Here is a 10,192-nt window from a genome sequence, read left to right on the forward strand (position 1 = left end):
TTAACCACTCAACCAACCTAAATTGGTCAAACATTTATAAAATCTTGTAAATCAAGTTCCTTTAGATTGAGAGAGTTGCTAAAATGATAAAGTAATCAGAATTATAAATTCATGATGATTAATTCTTTTACTTTATAATTTTATCAATATTTTCATTTTAAAGAATCTAAATTCAAATTTTATACTATAAAAAATAATAAGTTTCACTAATAAAATTTAATTAAATATTTCTCCTATAAAATCTTATTAAGCTAAACTTGAGAACATGATTAGCGTAATTAAATGAGCACTACAATATAATTAATAAAATATATTATTTTTGACCAATACTTAATTTTAAGTATTAAATTTTAAATTTAATAATATAAATAAAATATAAAAGTGTTATTTTTTTTAATGTTTCTCTAACTAAATTGTTGGTTTAGTCTAAGTTTGGAAAATAAAATGACAAATAAAAACGAAAGCTTAGTTTATATATAAGCAGAGAGAGTCACCAAAAAAAAAGAGAGTACCGAAGTAACTGAACTGAACCCTACCGCTAAACCAAGCCTGCCCTAAAAATTGAACAGCGTTCTTGACGGGTGCAGAGCGAGAGTCACCGTAACATGGGGACCTCAGCGAACGCCGCCGCTGGTGGCCGTGGAAATCCTGTCGACAAGGGCGTTGACTATGCGCAGTACTTCTGCACCTACGCTTTCCTCTACCACCAGAAGGAGATGCTCTCCGATCGGGTTCGCATGGACGCTTACTTCAATGCCATCTTCGAGAACAAGCATCACTTTAATGGGAAGGTAACCCTAATTAGAAAATAATTAAAAACAAATTACGCATTAGGTTTTAAGATGTGATTTTTGTCTTTGCTTTTTCTAACATGTTCTGATTTGTTATTGTAACTTAAAATGCTTGGGTTGGAGTGTTTTCTTGTATCACCATTATTGTTATACATGGGAGTGATTTTCTGCTGGCTTGGTTTATGTGGAGAAGACTGTTTTGGATGTGGGAACTGGAAGTGGCATTCTTGCTATATGGTCAGCACAAGCAGGTGCAAGGAAGGTATATGCAGTGGAAGCTACAAAGATGTCTGAACATGCGCGTTCTCTTGTTAGAGCAAATAATCTCCAGAATATAGTTGAAGTCATTGAGGGCTCAATGGAGGAAATTACACTGCCAGAGAAAGGTTTGAGCTAGTAGATATCTGTGCTTTTATAGTGGAAATTTCAAAACTTTTTGTGTTTTCTCCTTTTAGTATTTGTAATGGTCTTGAATGTAAAATTGGGAAACTTGCAGTTGATGTTATCATCTCTGAATGGATGGGTTACTTCCTCCTGCGCGAATCCATGTTTGATTCAGTTATATGTGCTCGTGACCGCTGGCTCAAACCAACAGGAGTTATGTAAGTACCACTTGTGGCAATCGAAATTACAGCAGAAAGGATTGTTTTGATACATTTTCATGATTTGATGGCTACTGACTTGTCAATTGTTGTGCACCTACTGCTACACAGTCCATTACTTGATTGCTTTGTAATTTTAAACATAATAAAAAAGTCTGAAAATTATTAGTCAACACGCTATAGTGCCGTGCGAACTGGGAACAATGTTCTAAAAAATGAGTTGGCTCAGATTCTTTACTTTTTGTACTCTGGTCTTCAGTTGATTCATTATCTTAGCTTAGAATATTCAATATTGTATTTACTATGCCTTTTTAAGTACATTATCAACTGTGTAGTAACTTAAGGTTTTTTTTAATACCAAACTGATGAACATTTTACATGGAAGTTGATATTGAGCAGTAACTTATGAGTTATGATTTCTATAAATTCCTTGTCCGTGAATGGCCATTTTGGTGCTTTTAAGTGTTTCCTTTGGAATCATTAAAAGAGACCTTTATTTTTGTCAGGTATCCTAGCCATGCTCGCATGTGGATGGCACCTATCAGGACTGGGATAGGAGATCATAAAATGGGTGACTACCAGTCAGCTATGGATGATTGGCACAATTTTGTTGATGAAACAAAGACCTACTATGGTGTTGACATGAGTACTCTAACAAAGCCCTTTTCTGAGGAGCAGAGGAAATACTATCTACAGGCAAGTTCTGCACTTCGCGTAACTTAATTATAATGGTTAGTTTCAGTCAAAATAATATCGTCATTTTTGTTTGGAGTCTTTCGTATCCTATAATTTAAATTTTTATTTGACCTTTGTATCTGTTTACAATGAGCAAAAACCTTCTTAAAGTGGAATTTAGATAAAATCTTTTGGAGCTGACTGATATATATTCATAAAATCCAACGGAAAAGTCCAATGAATGCTTTATTTTTTATGGCCAAACAGCTCCAATAGATTTATTTACTAGCAATGACTTTTCTTTTGCATTCAAAACTGATTTAATCTTGTCTTTGCCAATTCTAAATTGCATTTCTGTGATTTTTGTAGACATCACTATGGAGCAATCTTCATCCACATCAAGTGATAGGAACTGCTGCTATAATAAAAGAAATTGATTGTTTAACTGCCACGGTGAATGATATAGAAAAAGTCAGGTCAAAATTCTCGTTGTCAATAACTATGGATAACATGTTGTGTGGGTTTGGAGGGTGGTTTGATGTACATTTTCGGGTAAGTTACTCTGTTTTCCTGTTAATGACATAATACCTATCAACTATACTAACACTAACTATTCCATGCTTTTCTTCAACAGGGAAGAGGTGAGGATCCAGCAGAGCAGGAGATCGAGTTAACTACAGCTCCTAGTGTAGATTGTGGTACACATTGGGGCCAACAGGTGTGTGCTGCATCATTTTGGTGGTGAATTATTTTGGTCAATCTGGTTTTCTAACTTTAAAGTAGTTGGGGACATAATGGAAAGAAGTGATAGACAACTCTTTTGGTTGATTTTTCTGTTCTTTTATAGAGGATCCCTTAACCTCTATCTTGTATTATTCTTCTCTTCATCTTAATGAAATTCTCCTTTTTCGAAAAAAATAAATAAAAAGGAAAAAAACACAAAAAATGACTTGAATTTATATATTTAATTGGTGGTGTTTGGATGATTTGAAGTGATGGTGCATGCATGTTGTTCAATGATTAATAACAATGCCATTTCATTATGGTAGGGAAATTCTAGTTGTTTACTCCTTTCCATTTGAGAATTTTGTGGACTTACACCTGGAGGAAAACAACATATCAAGTAAATCCGTGAAAAAAGTGTAATGGACTTATAGGGGGAAAAGAGCAATTCAGTGCACAAGCATCTCACATTAATGCAGTATTTGGAGAATGACTGCACCCAAAGGGTTTAATGTAGGCCGCCTAACTTGAGGGGGAAAAAGTATCAAATCTCAAAAGAATTTCAGCATTGGAAGGACGAAAATGTCCAGTGTAGCACCTTTTAAGGGACCTATGAATGCTTTTCCAATTTTTCTGGGATTTACTAGGTTCTATCTCTCAAGATCCACAAGTCCATCACAAAACTTTGGGCCTACTTTTCATATTTTTAAGGTTCCTTAAAATGGTTGTTCTATTGTTAAAATATACCATAGTAACTTCCGTACATTCTGGGATAAATAGGTCTTTACACTATCTATATACTATCATTTTCTATATACTATCACTGTAATGATGGGTCTTTGCTAATGTTTCAATTGACTGTGCTCATATTTATAGCTGTTTGATGGTGTCTTGTATGTCTGAATTCGTTTGCTTCATTTACTATGTGGCATGAGTTTCATTCAGTTCTCTGTTAAGTTATGTGCCATCACATATTTTAATTATTGATCAGGTGTTCCTGTTGCATCCACCCACACATGTGAATGAAGGTGATAATTTAACCATTTCTTTCCTAATGAGTCGCTCAAAGGAAAACCATCGTCTTATGGAGGTTGAACTTGGGTGTGAAATTCAACAACATTCTGGGAAGCTTCTTGCTCCTTCCAAACATAAGTACTATATTGAATAACATTTCGTATTCCTGATTGTGAAGACTTCATGCATCATTGAAGGTAGATTCCATAGCTCATGTTGCTTCAATGAATTGTGCTATTTTTTTAATTATAAAGAATTGTGATATTATAGATATATAAAAAGGTACATATTTGGTAAAGGTAGAAGTTCATCTCTGTTAAGTTTTTCCTGGTACAATATAGATCCTCAAATGTTATTTTATTTATGGCTAAACAGTTACTGTCAAATCATAATCTATTATCTTTTATTGGATTGGGAGGGGGTTACATAGCTTTGTTTTTCCAAAAATACCCTTTGAATAAAGTACTGATAATCTTTTGATTAATTTTACATTTGTTACTAGACATTTAAAAATTAAAAGGGTGGAAACTATTAATCTACTAGTTATATATAAAGGGGATTATGATGAATTTGGTGGATTGTTTTTTTGCCCTCCTAAAATACCCTTCATTTATATATACACCAGTGTATTAATGTGCTTCTTAATCTATCATTTTATTTATTAAATGTGTGTTATAATAACTAAATATATAGAGTAATTACCCAAACTAGTACCTAAGGATTTTAAAAGCGAACATTTTATTCCCCAAAAAAAATTAATACATAGATAAATTTTTAAGGTTTTACTCCGACAGACAAATCAATTCCCGGATTATTTTCCGGCAGAATAATTACCCAAATCAGTCCCCAAGGATTTTAAAAGCGGACATTTTAGTCCCAAGAAAAAATTAATACAGATTAATTCCCAACGTTTTTCTCTGTCAGATATAACAGTCCTCTTCCGTCCATTTTACTTTTACTATATGTCAACCTTTATTATTATTAACTTAGCTTTATGCATGTGGATGATGACACTAGTATATTAATATACACTTTTCTTTAGAAACAAGCAAGATGAATAATGATGCTTTGAAATCCAAATTAAAATATTTTCTTTTAATACAAACATGCTTTTTAAAATAGTACATCTTTTGATTATTTTAAATACAAAAATATCAAATATTTTCAACTTTGTATTTCTTGTAGAATAATTTTTAATAATTTTATTGAACATTATTATTATTGAGCGACTATATATATATATATAAGAATCTAATAAATAAATTTATCATTGCTTTTGTCCAAAAAATGCAGAAAATTATGGTACATTATTATTGTGCAATTAATAATAATAATAATGATAAGAATTTTATTTTATTTTTTTTAGACGGGGGACTATTATGTCTGACGGGGAAAACGGTTGGGAATTGATCTGTGTATTAATTTTTCTTGGGGACTAAAATGTCCGCTTTTAAAATTCTTGGGGATTGATTTGGGTAATTGTTTTGTCGAAAAATGATTTGGAGACTGATTTTTCTGACGGAGTAAAATCTTGGAGATGTTTTTATGTATTAATTTTCCTTGGGAACTAAAATGTCCGCTATTAAAATTCTTAGGGAACTGATTTGGGTATATATATATATGATTCTTTACTAAACCTAAACCAATTGATAAGTTTAGATAACGCAGTTTTCATATTTTCTTTTGGGTAAAGTATACTTGTCCTCAACTTTTGCGATTTTCTTCAAAAATACTCTAACATTTAATTTTATTCAGCTTTGTCTCTAATGTTTTTGACTTGAGTCAAACTACTTCTAGACGTTAACTCTCATCTAAAAGGACAAATTGAAAACGTCCAGGGTAGTTTTTTACTCAAATTGATGGATAAAATTGAAGTTAAACGTTAGGGATATTTTTGAAGAAAATCCCAAACGTTTGGGATAAAAAATACTTCACCCATTCTTTTTTTCCGTTGCTTTTAACCTTTGATATTTGTATAGGAATGATTGTGTGATCAAATCATCAGGGAGAATTGTAACAACGCAATTGACGCCATATTTATAACAATTTTGGGCCTTCTAGGCACTTGGTGGACTTACGAGCAAATTATTGTTACGTAATTACCAGTCGCGACAAGGTTTTGGTTCAGTTTAAAGGGAAGCCTGTGTCCATTTTTGCTTTATGTTGTTGTTTTAGGATTTTGGTTTCGATGCTTCATTTCAAGAACAAGATTTTCCTTAAGCTTTTGTAATGTAGGCTGAATGTTTAAAATGTTGCATTCAAAAAAGTATGTTTAGGGGAGTTGAAAATATTATGCTGTAACATTAGATACTTGCAGAGCATTGCTGTATATTTTGGGTAATTTTATGCAGTTTTCTATAACGTTTTTCATGAGTTGCCAAATACATATTGTTTAATGCGAGATGCCGAGACTATGCGCGAGAATACAAGATCTGTTTGGATGTTTGGATCAATTAGGATTCTCTGGCGTAACTCAAGTGGGGCTATTGCGTCTAGGCAGGGCTCCCCAGTTATATACCTGGATGATTGTTGAGGCTTAACCATTAATTCTCGTAAATGGCGAGATTTGTTCTCTTTATGTGAGAAATCTGGTCACTATGAGAGATCTGTTTTTTGGCAGGATTCTCTGGCTTTATGACTGCAGGCTACATGACACATTGTCTCCTGATTGCTCGGAACAGTGCCCCTTATATGGGGATGCTTAGGAAATATCTATCCTAGTTTGATGTACCTTTCCTCGACCTTGTTTTTCCCCCGAGAGATTATGCTACATCAAGTCGTGTCTCCATGTTCGGGCACGACTCTTTGTATTCCGCGCTAGCCTGTCTGAATTTGTCCCTTTTGCTTTAACCTTTCTTGATTACTGGAGCCTTCACATTGCTGCCCTTTGCATCAAGCCAGGATTGACGGGTGGGATAGACAAGTGTGCTTGAGATGGTTTTTTTCCACATTTGCCCCTCATTTGTAGGGGCATTTTACCACTCCATCCTTGGCGAATTAAATTTCCAAGTTTCCATCGTGGGGGGTAATCGGGTAAGCATGATTTAAAGGAGCTATTTTGTAGCGTAAAGTATTATTTTGGTCTCTATGAGATGAATTTTATTTTAGTTCCTAACATTTTAATAGTATTATTTTTATTTCAAAACATTTAAAATGACATCAATGTTATTCTACCGTCAAATCTTTTTCTAACACTTAACGTAATTGATGTACTATTAACAATATTTTTGTTAAAACCACGTTTGTTCAATCATTTTCTCCTACTTTTGTCCTCTCAACAAATCAAAATTCTATTTTCTTATTCCCTTCTTTTTCCTCCTCAAATCTCTCTTAGAGAATTAATAGTATAAAAGAAAGAGAAAGAATGGAGTAGGAGAATGAGATTTAGACTTGTTGAGAGGGTGAAGGTAGGAGAAGAGGGTTGAGCAAATCTAGCTTTAACAAAAATATTATTAATAGTATATCAGTTTCGTTAATTATAAGGATTAAAACAATACTTTACTCCTGTTTTGTACTCATCACCTTCGTACTATCCTTCGTGTCTGCATATCTTCATTTCCGTTGTTTTCTATGGTTTTTCTTTTTGCTTAATCTATCTTCTCGTCTTTTCTTTCTTGTTTTTTGCTTCTATTTTTTCTCAGAATCCTATTTCTCCCTTTTGTACTTCTGTACAAACAACTTCTAGGTGCCTTTCGTCACTCGTCTTTTAGAGTGTTCAAACTTGCCAGTGTTGTATCTAAAATTCCTCTCTTAAAGATATTCTTAACAAGGAATGAGCTCAAATTGTCATACCAAATTCAAAAAGTTTGCTCAACCTATATAAAATTTTAATGTGTGCTCAAGGACAAGGTTGGAAAATCTAATCCATACTTGATCGGATTGAGTAAGTTTTATTCAGATTTTAGAAAAGAAAATCACAAATGAATAATTAAAATATTGATGGTTTTAACTTTAACTCTACAAAGAACAAAAATAAACTTAATAATAAAATAGTATTATCCTTTCAATTTTGTCATATTCCATCATAAAAGCAATGCAGCATGATATTAGTACACCAATATACATTGGTTACGAGCAAATGTGAGTAACATAATGTTGCTTCTTCACCTTCCAAATAATGGAGAAGTAACATTCTAGGAGAAGTAATAATTTTTCTAACTAAAGTGTATTCTTGCTATCCTGAGTCAATAAATAATTTATCCACCATCATCTTGAATGTAAAATAATTTATTAGTTTAAAACCTTAGTTAATTATTTTAATTTCAAATGATGATGTTAACAAAAAGTATTTACTTAATTTGTACTCATTTTATATGATACAATTAATCTAAGTTAACCATCTTTTTTAAGCTGTGGGAGGTGATGCACCGGGAGATTGCGATGGTGCCCATTCAGGTGCCTTTGTTGGTGACAATTTTGGTGCAGCTGTTGGTGATGTTCTCCCTGCAGATACAGGTGCACTTGTTGGTGCTTTTTGAGGTGCATTTGAAGCTGAGGGTTTAATTTTAAATGTGTCATCAACATCGTCATCAATATCTAATGTTGTAGAATCACTAGGTGGAGATGCTGTTGAAGTACTTCCCATCCCAGTTCCTAAATCACTGTTTTGGTGACAACATCCACAATTAATTAAGTAAATGAATATGTAAATCTTTTTTTTCTAAACACTTTCTTCCCTTTTATTATTTTAGTTTTATGCACTTTATTAGATAAATATTTTACCTGGACATTTAATCATGTATCACTGTATAATACAGTGTCTAATTTTTACTTATTATTTTAGAACTACCTTACATGACATTGTGTCAAGTGAAAAACATATACGAAGGAAAGAGTAAATAATATTTTGGCATTCAAAAAGTTTTTTTAATTTTGAAAAAACAAATTCTAATATTTATTTTTGACAAAATGAACCCCTTAAATATTATATTGATTTCACAAAATGATCTAATTATTAAAAGTGATAGATTAATGATTAGATCATTTTGTCAAACGAATCTAATATTTAGAAATTTATTTTGTCAAAAATAAATAGTAGGAGATCTGTTTTGTCAAAATTAAAATTTTTCAAATACCAAAATAATTATTTATACACGAGAGAAATAATTAATATTCTTTTCTGAATTTGGAAGTGAGTAACTAAATTAAAAAGGAAAAAAAAGTTGAAAGAGAAAAGAGACTCGTCTTGGACTCTCCCGATACTAATTCATACAAGTTGAACTATAATCTTCCTCTCCCTCTCCCTCTCCCAGTTTCAATATTTTCATCTATCTCTTGTCTCCTCAACTCTCATCTCACAATGAATACAAAATCCTCTTCAAAATAATAACATTAATTTAAGTGTTACATTATTCTATGAAATCACCTAATTTTATATAATATTTCTGATATTAGTAACACTGTAAAAGCATCAATTCTTAAAATAACTATACTAAAACTAAAAGACACATAAAAAAATCTAATTCCCTAATGATTCTTAACACTAACTCCTCATATTAAATATGAAAAACAACTTCAACTACATTTATTAGACGTAACAATGTTTAACGTAACAGTTATCTGATCATGTGTCAGATATCACCAAATGTAATAAAGTAATCAACTCTTATAATAATTATCTCAAAACTCACATATATGATGATATCTTATATGTAACAATGCAAAATGGATGACGTTAATATTGTATTTAAAATAACAACAATGCTAGGAACCAACTCTATATAAGTCAAGAATCAGTCAACTAGTAAATCAGAAGCATCGGTGACTTTAATAAAACATAATTAATTATATGATTTCTATGTTTCATGTGTTACACATTAATAAAACATAATTAATTATATGGAACCAATTAATAAATGATCAAAGCATCTGTTGCGTGATTCTCTCCTAACACTAGCGTATCTTTTCTCATGTTTTGAACGTGGTCAACAATAATTTAAAAAATAAATTAAATTATAAATTAATAAAACTAATTATAATTAATTATATTGTTCTATTCTTAGCAGATTATTAGTTGGTTACATATACTTTTCCTTAAAATAATCATTTTTTTCCATTATATCAACGAGAAAGCAACAATGTAGCATTAAAACACGAGTGAAATATTGAAAAATTTAGTGCATAAAAAATGATTTTTTTTTTTTACCTGATTTGTTGAACCCAATCCCCCAAATCTCCATCACCTAATGTATCCCAAGAACCCTTATTTGCAGATACACCACTAAGAGCGTCATTAACTTTGTCTTGAGATAGACCAGACTTGCTTGCTTGGTCTAATACACTCTTCCATGGATCATCCTGTCCTAAAACTAAACCTAACAATGTAAAATTCAATGACAATGAGAATACCAAAATCAATAATGGTACCTTCGCCATTTCTCAATACAA

The 10,192-nt window shown here is 31.9% G+C and overlaps 2 protein-coding genes across 2 annotated transcripts; one reads left to right on the forward strand and one right to left on the reverse strand.

The window, feature by feature from the left end:
• The first annotated feature begins 504 nt into the window (after nucleotides 1–504).
• On the forward strand, nucleotides 505–6,206 carry LOC107491327 (protein arginine N-methyltransferase PRMT10). Its single transcript, XM_016112171.3, has 8 exons — nucleotides 505–791; nucleotides 985–1,177; nucleotides 1,288–1,393; nucleotides 1,900–2,089; nucleotides 2,438–2,620; nucleotides 2,703–2,786; nucleotides 3,783–4,002; nucleotides 5,785–6,206. The coding sequence occupies exons 1-7, from the start codon at nucleotides 606–608 to the stop codon at nucleotides 3,957–3,959; spliced, it is 1,119 nt and encodes a 372-aa protein (XP_015967657.1). The 5' UTR covers nucleotides 505–605; the 3' UTR covers nucleotides 3,960–4,002; nucleotides 5,785–6,206.
• A 1,944-nt stretch (nucleotides 6,207–8,150) lies between these two features.
• LOC107491328 (uncharacterized) lies at nucleotides 8,151–10,192 on the reverse strand. Its single transcript, XM_016112172.3, has 2 exons — nucleotides 9,951–10,192; nucleotides 8,151–8,406 (listed from the first exon to the last, which is right to left on the reverse strand). The coding sequence occupies exons 1-2, from the start codon at nucleotides 10,178–10,180 to the stop codon at nucleotides 8,151–8,153; spliced, it is 486 nt and encodes a 161-aa protein (XP_015967658.1). The 5' UTR covers nucleotides 10,181–10,192.

Source organism: Arachis duranensis, chromosome 5 (assembly GCF_000817695.3).
Source record: "Arachis duranensis cultivar V14167 chromosome 5, aradu.V14167.gnm2.J7QH, whole genome shotgun sequence".
Taxonomy (NCBI): Eukaryota; Viridiplantae; Streptophyta; class Magnoliopsida; order Fabales; family Fabaceae; genus Arachis; species Arachis duranensis.

Excerpts from the sequence above, each read along its gene's own strand:
- LOC107491328 (XM_016112172.3), bottom strand. The coding sequence starts at position 10,180 with ATGGCGAAGGTACCATTATTGATTTTGGTATTCTCATTGTCATTGAAT. Across the intron at positions 8,407-9,950 it reads GATTGGGTTCAACAAATCAG|TGATTTAGGAACTGGGATGG; the intron begins GTAAAAAAAAAA and ends TCACCAAAACAG.
- LOC107491327 (XM_016112171.3), top strand. The coding sequence starts at position 606 with ATGGGGACCTCAGCGAACGCCGCCGCTGGTGGCCGTGGAAATCCTGTC. Across the intron at positions 792-984 it reads AGCATCACTTTAATGGGAAG|ACTGTTTTGGATGTGGGAAC; the intron begins GTAACCCTAATT and ends TATGTGGAGAAG. Across the intron at positions 1,178-1,287 it reads AATTACACTGCCAGAGAAAG|TTGATGTTATCATCTCTGAA; the intron begins GTTTGAGCTAGT and ends GGAAACTTGCAG.